Below are 19,667 nucleotides of genomic sequence, written 5' to 3'. Positions count from 1 at the left end.
CCAGTAGTGGTAAACCATTTGATGGAAAAGATAGGTATAGACATACTAGGTCCTTTTAGGAAGTCGAGAAATGGTAATAGATTTGTGATTGTAGCCGTGGAATATGTTTCTAAGTATGCGATATGTAAGGCAGTTCCTAGAGCGACAGCGCAGAGTGTGAGTGAATTTCTGATTGAAGAAATATTTTGTCGACTAGGAGGCGTGAAAGAAGTTATTTCGGATAGGGGTTCGGTTTTTACGTCACATTTAGTTAGGGACACTATTAATTATTTTGGAGCGAAGTCATGTTTCACGACAGCTTTTCACCCAGCCTCTAATGGTTTAGTTGAGAGATTTAACAGATCATTAACACAAATGTTATCAATGTATGTTTCTGGGGATCAGCGTAATTGGTGTTATTATATACCGTTAGTTTGTTATGCGTACAACACTAGTAAGCATGCTAGTACTAAAATATCGCCCTATATGATTATGTACGCTAAAGAACCATTATTTCAGACAGATATAAGAGTAAATGATGATAGGAGTAGTGAGGTTGATTTTAGTAGAAGACATAATATACATAATATGTTATGCCGGAAAGCCTTGAATAATATTAGGAAGGCTCAATTAAAACAGAAAATAGTATATGATAGAAAGGCAAAGACTAGGCGTTTTAGTCCAAATCAACTGGTAATGGTTTTTACACCTAGGCGCATTGGTAATAGAAGTATGAAATTGTGTCGATTATATAAAGGTCCATATGAGATTGTTCGACAAATTTCTGATGTTAATTATGTAATTAGAAAGTTAAATAATAGGAGATTTAGAGATATAGTTCATGTAAATAGATTAAAACCATTTAATGCTAGGTTATAAATAATTGTCTTGATTATTATAGTATGGTTTTTCTTAAATTTATTTTATTATTACATGTTACCTGGAACGAGTTGTACGAGCATTGCCGGTGAAGGGATAAGAAGGTGAGCTACTTCATCTTCGTGAGAAGATGATGTCCACGGCAGAGCTACTTCATCTTCAATATGAAAGAAGATGAAGATAACCAATGTGGTCAAGCCTGTGTTATTTTTATAAGTTTTTTAATATTGCTCTGTAAATCTGATCCCAAAATTATTATCTGATTTGGTTTTGAAAAAAAAAATATTTGGATGGTGAATTGAGGTTGAGATCAACTTCGCAATAAGGGGCATAGCCTCGCGAAGAGTGTTTGCTTGACACAATGGTTTCTGCCGAAGATTTATGATCCCTATATTTGATTTATTTATTATTTAATATTCCAAAATTGAAAAAAAATAATTATTGGGTAAGATGTTTAGTTATATCACGTTAGGTGAGAAACTTTGATAACGGTGACTTATCCCTTCATCTGACACGTTAGCGTCCGGCGAAGTTGTAAGTTGTCAATACAAAGTTTTTCTTCGCTTGAAAAGTAATCCCTTCAGGACGGGTGTTCACTTTGAATATCCTTTGCTACTAGAGGCATGTTTCGGGGCTTTTTGCGTGGTTTTGCCTCGAAAAAGTTCACGATAACATGTTTTCTTACAGTGCAGTTTGGCACATTTAAGTAAACAACTCACATGTTATTGTAAACTATCCCATTGTGAGGGACGTGTTTTTAATTTCCACGCATAGGTAAATTTTAAGTTAGGTTGTTTAGGTAGGGACATTTAATATGATTGCCAGCCTACAGTTGCGCTTTTGTGATAAAGTTTCGACTTTATCTTAAGGGCGTAGCTCGTGTAACGTAGTTAGAAACTTTTTCATTTGTGAGGTTTTATTCGTTAGATATTTTTGATACTGACCGGGCAATCATTTCAAATGTATTCGATTTGTTCCATAGAATAAGTTTTTTATATTGAAGTGTGTCACTTCACCTCTCGAGCCCAAGCAATAAACGTCGTGATATCGAATCAGTTTTTCATTTTGAGCAAGATAATTGGTCCTGGTGTAACAGTACCTGGCTACCTAGGGCTAGTAGTATTGTTTTATATATTTATGAACTAATTTTCATATTTTGATGATAAAAACTTGGCACTGAAAGCAATAATAAGTTGCTATTAGAATGTTGACTTCGACCATCGGGATTCACCGCTTTGTAAACTAGGTACTAGCGCCTTATAATTACTTCCGTGCAACAGTCTTTCTCGCTCAAAGAGGCCAGTTGCTTTTTGTTGAAGGTGTAACAAAAGACAATCCCATCAAATGATTAACGTTTATTTAACCTTGGAAACATTTTGGAATTGTGCGAACGTAATAGAGCTTTAGAGTATAATCACTTAAAGTACTGGCTAATGCTTTTATCTTGAAGTGTGAATTATTATGCAATATCAGTAATATGCAATTTAATTGCATGGTTTTGCATAAATTCCATTCAACTTATACAAAACCATGCAATTATTCAATTATTTACACAATATTTTGTGACAATGAAATGTTGCTTCATAAATATTATAAAGATGAAGTACCTACCTGTCTACCTATTATTTATTAACTAATTTTTATATTTGGATCCCTACTCTTTTATATTATTGGACTATGGTTATACGTCCAGCTATGGATTCCATGGTAAGTGTCTTCGAAATTGTCATGGCAAAACTTCGTCAACGAAATTGTTACAGAGTACCTAAATGATAGAATATTTTTTGTGCACATTAAACACAGATTTTATATTAATTACTTTTATTTAATACTAACCTCTTCTCCACGAACCTGGGTAAAAGTAACCTATAGCGTTAATCGATAAATGTGCTAATTAGCACTGAAATAATTTTTCTAATCGGACACGTTCCCATCCTGAGATTAGCGCGTTGAAGCAAACAAATAAAACTTTGTGGCTTTATAATATAAAGTATAGAAGTAAATATACTTTTGGTCAGATATTTAACAATCATTTTAAAGAAAATATTTGCCAAATTCCAACAAAGGCAATGACGAATTCTGCCAAGGGAAAAAATGTACAAAATTAAAAAAAGTATTTGTTGTATGATGTCATCATATAAGTCCCCGATGTCAATGGTTGCACTATCGCGCTTGATAAGATTAATGTTATTATAGAACAGAAAAGATACGTCAATATCGAAACATAACTTGCCAAATAACTATATAGATTGGTTGTGTACACATAAATCAAGTTTTGAAAGAAAAAAAGAAAGTGCTATTTTTGTTGCAAGGCCGTGTTTGGAACATAGAGAAACAATTGAAGAGCAGTGCAAACTTGAATTGTAATAATATTGAAATGAAACATGGCTAACGAAAACAATGATTACTACAAGCTTGACACTGGCTTCCAAATTGTGTCAAGAAAGAGCCGAGGCAAGAAGAAATGGAAGTCTAAGGCAAAGTACTCATCAAACAACAGCACGGGAGATTCCAAAAGTGAATCCGACACTTTAGAATTGGGAGAGAATTCTAACGTAATGGATGACGTTGCCGATGTAAGCAGTGGAGTAGAAGACTCTGAAGAAGTGACATATAGAGACATTGTGACAGCGCGGGATAGCTCCAATACTGTTCCTCGTGCAGAAAATAGAGTATCATTAGACGCCATGATGAATGCACCACCGGAATACGCAAAAAGCGAAGAGGTAATGACCGCAGAGTTGAAAACACTAGAAAGTTCTTTAGAAAAATTTAATATGGAAGACGAATCTGTGTTTACGGAGAGTAGTGAACCAAAGATGGAGTACGTGATCAATAAGAGAGCTTTGCCAAAAGAAGCGACGACTTATGAATTGGAGAAATTCGAAAAGAATGCGCTAATTATCTTTAATCAGGAGAATATTGAGGGGCATCAGCGTAGACTTGGGACAGAACAGGACGTGGAAGCTTTGACGAGCACTTTTGGGAGTTTCGGCTTTGAAGTCACGCCTCACAAAGATTTGACACATGATGAACTGTTTAAGGAGCTTAAAACGTGTAAGTATTTTGAAATATGTGCATCTAGTGATGTTGACAGAAGTGTACCATGTCAGGTGGTCTTATGTTAGGTTAGTTGCAGAAGAAGCTCGTAAAGAAGCTGCAAAAGAGAATCTTTGCGAAGTCAGTTATTGGATACACAAACCTCTCCTAAATCTGTTCTCAATTTAAGTAGGTTAACTACTATTTTGAAGAGGTAGAGCAAACTAGTTGGACCCAGCTTGGAAGCTAGCTTTGTCCTCTGAACTTGCCTGATGAACTCAGTCATAATCGCATCACTATTATCGCTTTTTGGGGGCAAACCAAACTGACAGATGCCTACATGATCATATGGGAGCAAGTTTGATGCATCACTTTAACAATTCAAGCGTGCAGTTATCGCTTTGCTATTTGTTTTGCTGAACACGAACGTTAATCATGTCGGTATTGCAATATCATCAACTCTCAGATTTTCTCATTACATCATCATCAACATCTTAGCCATATAATGCTCACACAAGTTCAGTTGAAAGTGGCCTGCGGCCAGGTTTCTCAGTTCAATACTAAAGGCCACGTGCACCTATATACCCACATCCTACATACCATAGATCGTTCATTTTTTAAGAAAGATTATGACTGTACCCTGCAATAAAACCAGTGAATGTTCAATCCCTCTTATTTTATTATATCTAGTATTGCAAAATTTCGTTCTCTCGTCGTCTTTTTGCGCTGTCTAATCTTTTCGGTCTTTTTAAGGTCAACTACACTAAACGTATACTGGTAAGAATTAGGTCTCGGTCTTGATTAATCATATACTTACGTTATGTACAGTAGCTGATACAGACAGGTACAGATAATCTTGATACGAATGGTGATCGCGATAAGATGTCCCATTGAATCACACATTACGTGAATTATGTCCTTGTCATTGATATAAAACACCTTTTTTTTTTTTTTTGTTGTCGCTGGGTAAAAAATGCTATTACGCATGCCCTTCCCATCGGGGGACGGGAGAGGGGTATGCGGGACTCCCCGGTAACGACGTTCCCGGTATACCCACTAAAAAGGCCCAGCGGCACTCCGACCTCGCCTGAGTGGAGGGGGTCTGGGAATCTAGTGCATCCAGTCCCCCACCGGCGATTGCCCGCCTCACGGCAGGCCCCTCATGCCTCCCCCCAGTGGGGAGGGGTCCCTATGATGGCCGGAGCACAAGGGGCGATCCTTGTAATGCAGGCGGTGGCACCCTCGCGCCTGTCGCCCGCTGAGATATAAAACACCTAATCTATTTGATGTACTAGAGCGCTGCCTTTTAATCCTAGTATTTTTATGCTTAGAACCTTGAGCGCTGCTTTGAGAAAACCTTTTTACTTCAGAGCTAGAGTCCCTGAAAAGTCCACCTACTAGGAAATCGAAATATTGTCGTATAAAAGTCACAGGGGTCAGGATAAAGAGCTATTCTTTAAGCGCAAGAAAAACGGAATGGACTGCGGGGTTGTTCGAAAGAGTTGCCGCGGCCCTGGTACACACAGGGCTCAAGAAGGAACATGGTGGGTTTTAGTCAATCGCTTCAACCGCAGCAGGAGGGATCACCCGACGAGTTCCCACAAAAAAAAAAGTATTTTTAAATTAAACATTTTTCTTCTTCCACAGTCAGCGAGAAGGACTTCACAGACTACGGGTGTGTCGCCGTTGCAGTATTAACACACGGCTCTAACAATGGTCTGCTCAGGGCCAAAGACCAGCAGTACAGCGAGATTAAGATCATCAACCATTTCAAAGATTACTCCAAGTCTACGCTCGTGACGAAGCCTAAGCTAATTATTATTCAGGTAAGCATTTTATACTATTTAAGTTAATTAATGCCCGTCTCCTATGCCTGGGAGAGCACATAAAGGCACGGGAGCGTCAGCACTTTTGCACGGGCACCCTTAAAATTAGTCACGTGCGATGCGAAAAAATGGCCCCTCAAGGGTGCAAGGTCCCTGTAAGCGCGGGCCCCGTAGCAATTCTTATTTCTGCTAAATGGTTAATCCAGCGCTGTAATTTCGCCATCCCCGTCTTTTAACCAAAAGCTGTTTCTGTTAATGAGAGCAGGAGCACTGACGCTAGGGCTTGTTAAGTGAATAAATCTGTAGTTAACTCGATAAACAAAGTAAGATGAGTCTGTTCTGGCTTTAGTTCTCTCGCTGTGGATGTAGGGGGAGACATATTTGTTAATGCTGGAGACTTGTACACCCCTTGTATACTAAACAGGGTCGCGGTAACTCTTTCGAACAATCCCGCAGCCCTGGACCTATAGTCTTCCCTTAAACTAACCATCCTAAATATGCCAGGATTGCACAGACCAACGTGATGGCTTGACTAGTCCAGACGACCTTGCTTCCCCATCTGGCAGCATTGAACCCTTGCCCTCGTCTTCGAAAGCCTCCCAACATTGTGAAATATGTAAGTTGAAGAGCCAGAACCAAAGAGTTTGTAATCATTTGCACGATTTTTTTTAAAGTCGTGTTTTCACTACATATTTTACAACAAAAAAATCATGTCTGAGCATCTGTTTTAACTTCTCATTTGTTTTGTTAATTTATAAATCCAGTAAAGAAATAGTTTGCATTAATAGAAAATTCGAGGATTTGCTCTCTTTAAAAGCAAAAAGTATTGTGCAATAAGGAATTTTACTGCGTAAAAAAATTGCAACGCAATTTGCGTCAGCGAAAACGCTTGCAAACTTTTGCGCACTAACCTTAAAAAAAGAAAGAATCATTGTCTAAAAAACACTTTGAAATTGGAATACCTATTTCCATATTTTGGTTTTTGAGTACATCCGGCATACACTCATGCAATGAATAAAACTCTTCACGCATGTATTTCCCCAAAACTTTTTTTTGTTGGACCAATGTCATATTATTATCATCCTCTTGAGATTTTGTTCCGGCCTTGTAATTGCTAATCCTATCAATAACGGATCCATTTGACAGTTTACATCTGTATCCTGATAAAAATAACTCTACGGTTAGTCATACATATCTACAATAAAAGTATTTTATCAATAAAAAGACAAAGGGAATTGCATACTCCTTGGTTTTAATCAATGAATCATAGACATTTGTTATTTTTTTTGATAAAGGTAATGGCGGAAGGCTGTACTTCAAAATATTGTTATTAATTTGATAGTGCGATAAGAATGCAAGTTTTTGTAGGTATTGTGTAATAGTTTATCGTGTTAGGTAGCTTTCTAGGACAATGGCAGGATAATATAAAGCTGATACATATAAGTTGCGATAAAACTGTCAGATTATAATCTAAACTTGAAGTTATTGTTGCCGCTGTTTTTATTGTGTCGCAATTGGGTAATTGACACCATTTACAAACAAAACATTGAACTTTTTATTTGTCGTTGATGGCTTTGTAATAAAAGTAATTTTAAATTAAGTATCAATGTCACTATAAGTACACACCATTTATTTCAAAGTTTAAAGACAAAAGACACCGTCTGCCGCCATGCGCTGTCAATATTAACTGATCCAATGGTTAGGAAGGGAAATAAAAATATATTGGATGCGCTAAATTCCGCTTGGCCTTGTTCTTTTTATATTGGGGTCTGCTGATTATGATCAGGACCTACTATTGAATACAAGATAGGTACTAATACAAGATTTCTATGATCAGGGCCAACACATTTAAATACGGTTGAATGATTCGATGCTTGCACTTAAGGCGAGGAATTGGTCAACAATAATTCCATAACCGGCACGCGCATCTAAGGCGCCAAAAGGGGTCGGAGCGTCTGAGCGGGGCGAGGATAACAATACGCGCGCTAGCTTATAACTAAAAGTCGTAAGCGACAAAATGGTTTTGTAATTTTAATATTTAGAAATGATAATTTAATAAAAATTCCTACTACCATTTTAAAGAGTATGTATATACTCAACTACTAAAAAAGTTAAGAGGCTTAAATCGGTCCCGTTTGCCCATAATATGTGAATCTCTTTTTAAAAAGAGGTATGTTTGATATATTTTTCTCTGTTATAAAAGTTACCTAATCATGTTTCTACAACTAACAAAATAAGGCTTATATCATGAACTTTCAGGTAACCAAGTTGTATTTTGATCCGTTTTGTATTTACTGAGAAAAATTGACATCCTTGGCGCCAAAAATTCCAATTCGTCCTCTTAATTTTGGCATAGGTCTGCCGCACAAACTTATTGTAACTGTCTACTGATCGTAGCCAGTTGTTTTACAATACCTCATCTACTTTTTCTTATCCTGTTGTTTTCATGTAGGGTTCATTCATTTATATGGTGCTCAATACTAATTATGCTCTTCATACCACTAACAAAATCATCAAAATAAATACTAACAAAATCGAGATCAACTTTATTTTATCGACGCCTATCAAGTCCGTTTTACAGAAAACTAGGTACTCGGGGATCTCGAGAACTTTAACTTTCAGTTTATTGACTGATTGTAAGCGAAGTGACAATTTTAATATAACAACCTAATGCTATCCTTTTTACATAGAACACATTTAAATAGTTGTCCAGCCAGGCACCAAATAACGAATAAAACCCTTGGACCAAGAAGTTTCTAACTGCTTTACAGTACTCATGTCCTGACCTCTGTTAAAACCAGATTTGAGTTGAGATTTAATTTTCGAACGCCTCTCAAGCATATGTACCTATGTTTTCATTAAAGAAATCTGGAATATTCTATTCCAGGCGTGTCGGGGTACTAAAATCAAGGAAGGAGTCCCCGTGTTCCGGTCAGGCAAGATTCGTAAGGACTTGGATGAAGAGGATTTGGAACCTTATATCCTGCCCGTAGAGTCTGATTTGCTGATTCTGCATAGTTCGTATGTTGGAAGCCCGTCACACAGGTATATCACCATATTAAAGTTTTTTTTTTATTTTTGCTCATTCAGTTTTTAATTTTGGAGTTTAATCTTTGATAGTAAAATAGGATGTCCTATACATATAAAAAATACAAATGGGACATGAGTTCGTAATCCTTATTTTCCAATGAGGTAATCGACGTAAAAAAATGTTCTATTATAAAGTCTCTTTTATAATGACGTGAATAAATACTAATATCTTTTGACAAGAACTCGATTAACGTATTAATTCTCAACTTCCAGAAATGAGCTGCACGGCTCCTGGTTCATCCAAGCCCTATGCAACAAAATCAACGCTCTCTCTACGACCCACGACCTGGAATCCATCATCACAGAAGTAAAACGTGAGGTAAATAATCTACAAGAAACTTCTCCCGAACCTTCTTTCAACCACGTTGGGGTCGGGCACTAGTCTAAGCTGATGTAGCTGAGTACCAGTGCTTTACAAAGAGCGATTGCCGGTCTGACCTCCTCAACCCAGTTGCACGGGCAACCTAATACCCCTTGGTAAGACTGGTTGGCAGACTTACTGGCTTCTGACTACCCATATTGACTGCCAAAGATGTTCAATGACAGCCGGGACCTACTTACAGTTTAACGTGGCCAATACAGTCATTGGTGTCCAAGATATACTTTGACAGTATATGCAAACTTATAAAAGTTGCATTGGTACTTGCCTGACCTGGAACCCACACACTCATACTTGAGAGGTTGGTTCTTAACCCACGACTTTTTTCTCAGGTAGCGATCAACAAGCAACATGAAGAGTACAACAGAAGAACATTCGAGATGGATGTCAACAAACAAATGCCGGTCATGACATCAACCCTCATTCGAAAATTGTATTTGAAAAGGTTTGGGGATATTCCCAAGACCCCGACATTTGTTGACAGTGGTAGGAGAAGCAGTGACTCCAAGAACCAGGTCTTAGATGCAAGTATGGCCAGTGCTCCTGTCACGCCTTTGTTGATCCAATTTGGACCTTGTAACTGTTTTTTGGATCACTTTACGTATATGAGAAACTGTTTGAGGTGAGTGAGAGATGCTGAATTTCTAAAGCTTTCAACATCCCTATATGCATCTGAGAATTACCTATCGTCATAGCTTACATTGTTCAATTAAAATTCGTTTATTTAGTTGTTTTTCCGAAAAATTTTACTTTACCTGTACATATTTGCAATATCTAGACGTCTATCGTCGAGACTGGTGGACTCGGTCGAAAGATCGAGAAGTGTGGTAGGAAGGTGGGAAGCCTTTGCCCAGCAGTGGGACATAATGGGCAAAAAATAATAAAAAATAATGTTTTTGCATTATCACAGCTTACTTAATAGTTACTCAATGATTGTTTAAGATTTTTTAGTGAAGTTAGTAAATCACAGCATTAATAATTTCAGGTATTTCATCGAAGAAAATCCTCATGATGTGGCTGGACAAAGTATTTTAGATGTCGCCAATACTTTTGAAGATGGCGTCGAATTTAATACTTCTAAGGATAGAATGTGTAAAGCAATTAGCTACTATTTAATGACCAACGCTCGATCTAGCCACTTTTATAAATACCTTTATTTCTATAACTCACCGTCACCACCACAAACGCCTTTTTTTAATAATAAAAATTAGTGAATCAATTCAATTGTGGTCTTTATTTATTCATTGATATTAATCATAAAACAAGTTAATCACCATTTGCCTATCCTGTTCCTTACAATGCTGGGGTCGACTCCCCAATGATGGTGTGTCTGAGTACCTACCAGAATTTTACATGGAGCGACTACCTACCGAGCGACTATCTGACCGAAATGCATTCTCGAAACAATTGCCGAAGATGTTCAACTCATAATCGGGGATGTGGACCAATAGGATTCAAAGGAAATTAGAAGCAATTAAATTACTGAACCACTTATTGTTATAGGTAATCAAAGGGGAATGGTCTTAAGTAGGTAATGACACCAAAAACCGTCATCAATCTTGATGTCTTAATTTGCCAAAGTCAGGACGACCTTGGCCAATTTTGGCACCAGATAAGGATGACCACAGTAAAACTTGCAGTTTTTTATATTGATCTATAAAAACTTGACGTGGTTTAAACAGGTAGAGGTAAGCTGAAATCTGGACCACTATTTTCCTCAATCGTAACTGCTTTATTGTTTGGTGATTCCGTGATGACGAAAAGTAAATAGAATCGAATTGTTTTCTTTGATACCTCTTTTGATCGGCCATTATACAATTGAGTGCCTTTTTGTACACTTCGTTCAAAGCTATTGACCAACACTCTCAATAGAATGACGTTAAAACGATCATAAATTCTAACATTAGGACAAAATACAGCTGGTGTTCCCATCTGCCATTTTCAAGGAAACATCCATGCGAGGCATAGCGTAACTAAAACAATAATAAAATCTATATAAAAAGGCTTCTTAACGGATGAAACATTGTTGTTATAATATGTCAAGGTTTATGATAAAATAACTGGCCCATAATACTAAATTCTTTATTGTTTCAAATCATAACAATTTTACGCGCGTTGACAGAAAGATTCAAGATGGCCGCCCTTCTTAAGTGCTCCATATTATTTCCAAATTATTAGGTTAACAATGTGTTTGTAACACATATTTTCAGTAAAAGAATTACTGCAATAACTGAAGTTTTTTATAGGGGCAAAAATAGGTCAGGTAAAGGTTTGAAGAGTGACATGAAAATGAGTAAGAAAATAGTTTCTACCGACTTATAATCTACCTTGTCATTTGAAAATCATACTATCTTCTCGAGTATTACTTTTGAGATATTGAAGTCACTGACATGCCCTTACCACTCAAGAAGATTTTACATACAGTCTGCCCACAATACTTTTCGAACAATGCGTAATTAGCAAACTAGATTTACCTTCAATTCAAGACACATGAACGTATTGTATCTGTACTGCATGGAGTACAGACTACCTAGATAATTAATTTGTGGTTCGTTCCACCCTTTCTTACGTAAATAAGTTTGACCAGGATGCAAAGATTTGCATTTGTTTCGTTGTATGCAAGTCATGAATCTGACTGTTCTGATTTTGAATACGGAAAGGATGCTCTTGACGTGTGTAGAGTTTCTTCCGTTGTTTCAAGATGGCTGACACTTTTAACACAATTTCTTTTTCTACAAAATTATTTATTTTCTTTCATAACTAGTATAATCAAGATGAAGTCAAACAAGTACAAAACATGTACTTTTATTTTTTTATATACACGACGATATTTTGCAATTAAACTGTAGGTCCCGGCTGTCATTGAACATCTTTGGCAGTCGTTACGGGTAGTTAGAAGTCAGTAAGTCTGACGCCAGTCTAACCAAGGATACCCCTTGGTTAGACTTGTTGCCTGGGTAACTGGGTTGAGGAGGTCAGATAGGCAGTCGCTTCTTGTAAAGCACTGGTACCTACTCAGCTGGTTCCGGGGACTGGAAGCCGACCCCAACATAGTTGGGAAAAAGGCTCGGAGGATGATGATGATGACGACGATATTTTGCGAAAATAATAGGAACCTACTTGACTGCAGAATTAGTTACTATTAAGTCATCTGTGGTATTGTGATTTAAATAGATAAACCTGTTGTAGATAAACAACAGAGTTTTTGCACGTCTAAACAAAAACTGCAACAGTTTATTGTTACTGCAAATAAAATATTATTTTAATTGGGGTGACATTGTACTACCTTTGTTATAAAGACATCATTTTTAATGATAGGTGTATTTTTGTGAGCTTATAAAAAAAGCTTGATTTACATAACGCAATATAGGTAGGTAATGCAGGTAGCTATTTCGGTAGTTTAATTGCAATTTAAAATGTAAGTCGGGGTGGCATAAGGTGTGGTTAATTATTTACTAAGATTTGTGTATGGTATATTTTAAAATATGTTAGATTCAGGTATATATCCATGGGCCACAGTTGTCCTATAATAAAGGTTTAGGTAAATAAATAATAAAGAAAAAAATCCTTTCAAAAAGTATGAGGGTTTACAGTTTTTAAATGAAGTAAATAAACTACGTCATTAGTTCATCTGTGAAAACATACAAAGTAAAGTTGCCTTGCATTAACAGAAACAGATGAAGAAACATCAAAAGAATTTCAATCATACATCGGAATTAACATGATTAGAATTAATTCGTTAATTAAACGTCTGAGATGTTCAGCTTAAATCTTAGAGCATATAAATTAGTGGAGACGTCATTGCCGTGGCTATCTACGAAAATTCGCGAAGGAGAGAGCCTGGCTATAAGAATTCGTATGAAAAGGCTTACGACGGAACACGACGGTTTTTAGTCAGTAAGAGTCTGACACTCCCTCACCGCTGCTAACCCACAGAGGGCGGGGACATTTGATGATTTTTGACGTCCTTAAAAAAAAAGGTGAGAGGAGATGCCAGGTGGGTCAGGCCAAGCTATCAGTTATGGCGGAACTTACAAGGCGTTCGGGTGCATCTGTCCACGATTTTTAGTTTTACAACGACGGGCAGGTTCAAAGTAGTATCGTCCTTATTTATATTATCGTCTATTTGTATTTAATTAGGAGATTGTCTGTGACGACATCTCCGCTAGTCATTTGGTTTTCCATAGTTAAGTTTATGCTTGTGTTTGTAATTTTTTTCGTGTGTGTGATGACATGATTGACAGTGCTTATGGCGGTTCCAGTTCGTTATACGTTCTAAGAATTAAAATGCAAATAGATTCATCATGGGTCGTAAACTTTGGTTAGACTTAATTTGCCCTGCAATTAACGTTCATATGATTATGTACTCGAATGGGTATTTCAGTGTCATTTGCACTGTTCCTTGTACCTAGAGATATTTCGGGTATTAATCCAGTCATAAAAAAATAGAGAAGTTTTAAAGTATTAATAGAATTTCATCATCTGTATTGCCCTTTCACAACTACATTGGGGTCTGCTTACAGTCCAACAGGATGCAACTGAGTACCAGTGTTTTACAAAGAGCAACTGCCTATCGGACCTCCTCAACCCAGTTATTCAGCAACGAAACTGACAGACTGGCTGCCAGACTTACTGGCTAACCCGTAACGACTGCTAAAGATGTTCAATGACAGCCGAAAAGTCTCCAACCACTCAGTAGGTAATCCTTCTCTTCTCCGCTTTGCCTATTCTAGCTTAATAGTAGGTACAGAAAATTAGTAAATTAAACGATCAGTTACATATAATCTGTTAATTAATGGTGAAATTGGCTCTGAGTGCTTACTCTCTATGGCATTCCATAGCAAGAAAGATTGGCCTTAACCCACATTGATATTCTGACCTGAATACCTAGGACCTGAATTCATTATGAGATTCCCAGGCGTCTAGCCAACACCTTTCTAGTTTGATGAATGGGTCATTTTTTGGGGTTCATTTATTATTGCAGGTATTGTTGAATGCACAAATGGCATATGATTTCTCATCACTATCTTAAGGTGTTTTATTTTTCATTTGTTTTGAAAGAATATTATTTATTAGAGAAATAAACGCTAGAAGAAAACAGAACAGCTCCGAGAAGAAGTGCAAAACTACAGACAGGTGCATGCTCACAAGTGAACTCTATTCCCTCACTCTCATAGCCCGAAGGAACGACAATCCGATGCAAAGAGAAAAATCAGGTGCCGTTTAGATGCCGGTGCCATTTAAAGAACTCCTGAGCCACTACGATTATGGAATTCCCAAAAAAACTACAAAAATCTCGTTTCAATAAACCTATGCCTATACTACGGCACAAAAATTGGATCAATTCACGTTTGATAGGTTTGTGGAGGTATGAGAGCAGAGAGTAAAGCTCATCATTAGACATCGGATTATATGCATTTGCATGTTTGCATATGCAAATGCATATTATGCTATTATTTTAGCGTTATTGCATATTTTGGTACTTTTTCATTGATAGTGCTTATTTCAGTATTTATACGTGTTAGACGTTGTTTATGCTTCGATATGTGCTCAGAATGTTGGAGTAGATAAACGATGCACGACGACTGTTGTGTAAGTTAATAGTTCAATCGTTGTAGGTATAACTTATTTACAAAATATAAAGTTAATGAAAGAAAATGTGGAATGTCTTTCTGTCGTTCGTTGGTGGTCTGTAGTGTCTGTGTCTGTTGTGCGCGCGCGTGCGTTCCCGTCGAGCGCACGGCGAAATGGACGAGGCGAGCGCCGGAGCGCGGCGCGCTGGCGTTGGTCGCCACTCTCAACCGCGCGCATGCGCTCCCCTGCTGTGGTGATGTTGGCCGCCCCGGGCCCGCTGTGACATCGAAGCACAATTTAATTGTTTCGGTATCGCTGCGCGCTGTATTGATTTATAATTTTTTGTTGAAATAATGCCGCCAGTGAAAAAAAATACCCAGACTTTAATGGAATCTTGGATAAAATGTTACCCAGGCCAATTTACGACTGACGGCACTGTGATTTTCTGCAAGATTTGTGAAAAGCGAATACCTTCATCAAAAAAATATCAGATCGATCAACACGTGAGTACTGCTTCCCATTTAGCTGCAAGACAAAAACATACAACAAGTCGACAACAATTGCTGCCTAATGTTTCGACTTCTAATTCAGACACTACAAAGAAAAAGGAATTCAACAAGGATTTATGTGAATTATTCGTTGCTTGCAATATTCCTTTTCATCAATTAAATAACGAAATATGCCGAAAATTCCTCAAGAAGTATTGTACTAACCAGATAATTCCTGAAGAATCCACAATTCGTAAAAACTATCTGTCAACTATCTACGAAGAAGTACTAAGTGAAATACGCGCCGATCTTTCGAACAATCTATTATGGATATCAGCTGATGAAACGACAGATTCATGTGGACGATATATAGCGAATCTAATTGTTGGGAAATTATCCAAAGATCCCTCTACTCCCCATTTGGTTGCATGCAAGGTCCTGGAAAAAACAAATCATTCGACTATTGCCCGGTTCATAAATGATTCCATCAGGTCACTTTTTACCGATTCTTCTATGGACGAAAAAATATGTGTTTTTGTTTCTGATGCTGCGCCTTATATGGTGAAAGCTGGTCAAGCTCTGAAAGTATTCTACCCAAATTTGCTTCACATCACCTGTCTAGCCCACGGGCTACATCGAGTTGCGGAAGAGATCAGAAAAGAGTTCGGGATTGTCAATAAATTGATTTCTTCTACAAAAAAAGTGTTTTTAAAAGCACCATCGCGAGTACAGGCGTATAAGGAGCGACTGCCAAACCTACCACTACCTCCAGAACCAATATTAACACGTTGGGGAACTTGGTTGAAAGCTGTACTATTTTATGCTGAGAATTTAGAAGCCATAAAAGAAGTAGTTGCACAATTTGACAGTTCAGAAGCCATTGCAATTAATTCAAGCCAGCAGGCATTTGAGGATTCTTCAATTAAACAAAATATTGCTCTTATTGCAACACACTTCAGCAATATACCCGATGCCATTGAGAGACTAGAAACTAAAAACCTTCCTCTGTGCAAATCCTTGGAAATATTAGACAAAATGATTGAACAGGGTAACGCCCTTCCGAATTCACTTTCAGAAAATGTTCGTGGCAAATTAAATGCTGTTTTGTATAAAAACCCGAGTCTCGAAGCCATAAAAAAAGTTAACGCATTTATCAATGGCAGCGGACAAACTCTACCTGAAGAGGTCTCGGCAGAAATGGCGCCAAATTTCAAGTTTTGTCCGGTAGCGTCAGTTGACGTCGAAAGGTCATTTTCAGCCTATAAATTAATTTTAAGTGACAAACGTCACAAATTTGCGGCAGAAAACCTTGAAAAATATGTAATTGTTTATTGTCACAAGAATTACAACTAATAGTAGGTACCTCTATGTACATTTAAAAATATTTATGTTGTGAAAATAAAAGTTAATTCTAATAGTGGTTTTTTGATTGTGCATATTTTGTGCATATTTCGCTCTTTTTTAGTGCATATTTGCATGCATATTTTGGCATTTTGATAGTGCATATAATCCGATGTCTACTCATCATACCTCGCACTAAAGGGAGGATCCTCCGACGGACAGGTGTTTTTGTCCGGTGGGCTACTGCCCGACAGTTGTTGTCGGGGTGATCTATCAGTGTTCACTGTGCGCGCGAACACTGCATGTGCGATGCAGGATAGTTGTTGATAGTTGCGTCTCCGAATGTGTAGATGGCGGTGTTGTCAGTTGTGGTACCACTACATCACTCCCCTCCGGGGACCGGAGGTCGATGGTACAAGTTCTTGAAGTTGTTTCAAGCCAGTCTTGTTGCCAATATGTTGCCGCGAGGTTCTCGGTGAGTCGGAACTGGCTGCTACGGCGGTGCTGCGAATCCCAGTGAGTCGGGACCGGCGCTGCGAGAGTTGCACAGCGCCGCGATAGTGGCTAGCGACTGCTTCGGCGAGGGAGATACTCGACCGGCCGAAGTGCAGTGAGCTGGAGCCAAGGTCGCTGGATGTGGCTGAGGGTGCTGACCAGGTATGTGCGTCCGCAACATGCTGGTGATCAGGGATACCCATTTGAAGCTGGCTGGCTGAAGCACTCGTCGCTCGAAAGCTTGAGGAAGGTCTTGCTGATGACGTCACGTAGCTCGAAAGTTGCGTGTTCATATCACGTCGGGGTCACCACTGTGGAGTTATGAGAGCAGAGAGTAAAGCTCATCATACCTCGCAGTAAAGGGAGGATCCTCCGACCGGACAGGTGTTTTTGTCCGGTGGGCTACTGCCCGACAGTTGTTGTCGGGGTGATCTATCTGTGTACACTGTGCGCTCGAACACTGCATGTGCGATGCAGGATAGTTGTTGATAGTTGCGTCTCCGAATGTGTTGATGGCGGTGTTGTCAGTTGTATATAGTACCGCTACAGGTTTTAATGCATAACCATTATATCTGAAGTCTGTAACTCCGTTAATGTTAATTTTTATTTGTATTAGCAATTTGGCACCATTCACTAAAAACATTCATAATTCATGAATTGCACGCATAAAGATTCTTTGTAAGATAAACTTTATTTCGGAATGCGGTTTGAACAATTTAGTTGCAATGCAAAGTCGGATGAAATTATTACTACCTAGCTTGTGTAAAGGACATTCCTCGCTTCCCGCGGAAACTTCTCTGTGTATCCGGATAAAAAATAGCATATAGTCTTCCTCAATAATCAGGCGAACTAACACTGAAAGAATTTGTATTGGTCTAGCAGTCTACGACATTAGCGCGTTCAACAAACAAACTCTTCAACTTAATATAGGTAAGTAATAATTTATAATAGTTAACCAGATCTGGATAAAAATTGAAACCCCCAAAATTCTCGGACCCAAGCTCCATAAAACAATGTGAGTACCAATGTACTTATTGTCTTTTGTAGGTTTCTTGTGGATAATCTCAGTTCTCTCTTTCTTCTAACGTGAGTAAAACTAGTCGAAGCAGCTAGTTTCAAACAAAATATTCAAAACGCCATCTGGGTTATGCCATTCATCAATTTTAATTTCACCTCTAAGCGGATACCTCATCTCTGAGCGAAGGTTTAAATATAGAATCTGAAATTAAACGCTGCACCATCGGTATTTTAATCGGTTCGTCTAAAAGCGGTCAAGTGTGAGTCGTTATTTTTTTGTTTTTCTTTGACGCATGCAGACTTTTTGGCGCTTGACTCTATTTGGGGGTCAGAGAATGCCAGTATCTGATGTCCTTTATGTCTTTAGTTTATCTTTGGTAGTCGTTACGGGTAGTCAGAAGCCAGTAAGTCCAACTAAGGGGTATTGGTTTGCCCGGGTAACTGGGTTGAGGAGGTCAGATAGGCAGTCATTCCTTGTAAAACCCTGGTATTCAGGTGCATCCAGTTAGACTGGAAGCCAACCCCAATATACTTACATAGTTCGCCGACCCATAGTTGGGAAAAGGCTCGGTAGATGATGTTGGAAGCTTTAGTTTACCTAATATGACCTTAAAGTATGATGGGGTAAAAATTTTATCCCCATTTAATGGAAAAACTTTGCTGGAATTAATTTGAAACAGGTAATGCAGCATGTAGAATCATGAAGAATATCTTAATTTTCTTTCCAAAGAAAGGAAGGATAACATAAAGAGATGGCTTATAACCTTCTGATAGAAACTAACTGTCAGGTTATACCTCTAGAAGCCGTAGCTAATCATAAATCGCTTTTGACCTTATGACTAGGTTACCTGGGTCTGTTCCTCCTCGATATACTTTCACTGAAAATTACGAATATACGGGAGAATGTTGTGATTGAAAACGCAGCTGTGAAAGTTTTGAGTGCTTCCTGTAGGTAAATACAACTCTTTTTGTATTTGCTTAAATTCATAACGAAAAATGATAATGTGTACAGGTATGGATTCAAAATAGTTAAAAAACTATAGATATACATTTGAAAAAAAAAATGGAAATTGATACATGTCTACTGCATTTTTATTTAACACACACTTGCACATTTGCATATATTTGCCTGGTAAAAAAATGTGCTGTTAAAAATAACGTAAAAGATTCTATCCTTTGTTATAAAATAACACATCAACCTAACCCCCTTGGAACTCCATTATTATTTGTTGTTAAATAATATTTTCCTACCACGACATTTGTGACAAACACGAGCCGTATGTTTTCATTCAGTCACACTTAATGTTCCTTTCTATTTGCGCTATTAATATCAGATTTATCTGACGGGTTTATGATCCTGACATAAATGTTCTCAGAACACTATCTACTTATGCCGATCTTAATATCATACTTTGAAAGTTAATACAAACGGTATAGAAATTGTTAAGAGTCAAATATTATTATTACATTAACCATGTATAATATAATATTAATTAGTATTAACAGGTATTTTAGTAGGTACCTACTAGATTTTGATCAATTTTTTTTATGTCATTTTTA

The 19,667-nt window shown here is 37.8% G+C and overlaps 1 protein-coding gene across 1 annotated transcript; it reads left to right on the top strand.

Annotated features, from left to right (window-relative positions):
* Positions 1 to 3,060: 3,060 nt before the first annotated feature.
* Positions 3,061 to 10,416, top strand: LOC124641577 (caspase-8-like). The gene is made up of 6 exons (XM_047179715.1): positions 3,061 to 3,915; positions 5,545 to 5,723; positions 8,611 to 8,768; positions 9,027 to 9,132; positions 9,525 to 9,814; positions 10,178 to 10,416. Exons 1-6 carry the CDS (start codon positions 3,243 to 3,245, stop codon positions 10,401 to 10,403), a joined length of 1,632 nt encoding a protein of 543 aa, XP_047035671.1. The 5' UTR covers positions 3,061 to 3,242; the 3' UTR covers positions 10,404 to 10,416.
* The last annotated feature ends 9,251 nt before the right edge of the window (positions 10,417 to 19,667 follow it).

The sequence above is a fragment of the Helicoverpa zea genome, chromosome 22 (genome assembly GCF_022581195.2).
Source record: "Helicoverpa zea isolate HzStark_Cry1AcR chromosome 22, ilHelZeax1.1, whole genome shotgun sequence".
Classification (NCBI taxonomy): Eukaryota; Metazoa; Arthropoda; class Insecta; order Lepidoptera; family Noctuidae; genus Helicoverpa; species Helicoverpa zea.
Note: the sequence above shows the minus strand (reverse complement) of the source record. Positions and strands in the feature narration are given on the sequence as shown.

Excerpts from the sequence above, each read along its gene's own strand:
- LOC124641577 (XM_047179715.1), top strand. The coding sequence starts at position 3,243 with ATGGCTAACGAAAACAATGATTACTACAAGCTTGACACTGGCTTCCAA. Across the intron at positions 9,133-9,524 it reads TCACAGAAGTAAAACGTGAG|GTAGCGATCAACAAGCAACA; the intron begins GTAAATAATCTA and ends CTTTTTTCTCAG. Across the intron at positions 9,815-10,177 it reads TATATGAGAAACTGTTTGAG|GTATTTCATCGAAGAAAATC; the intron begins GTGAGTGAGAGA and ends TAATAATTTCAG.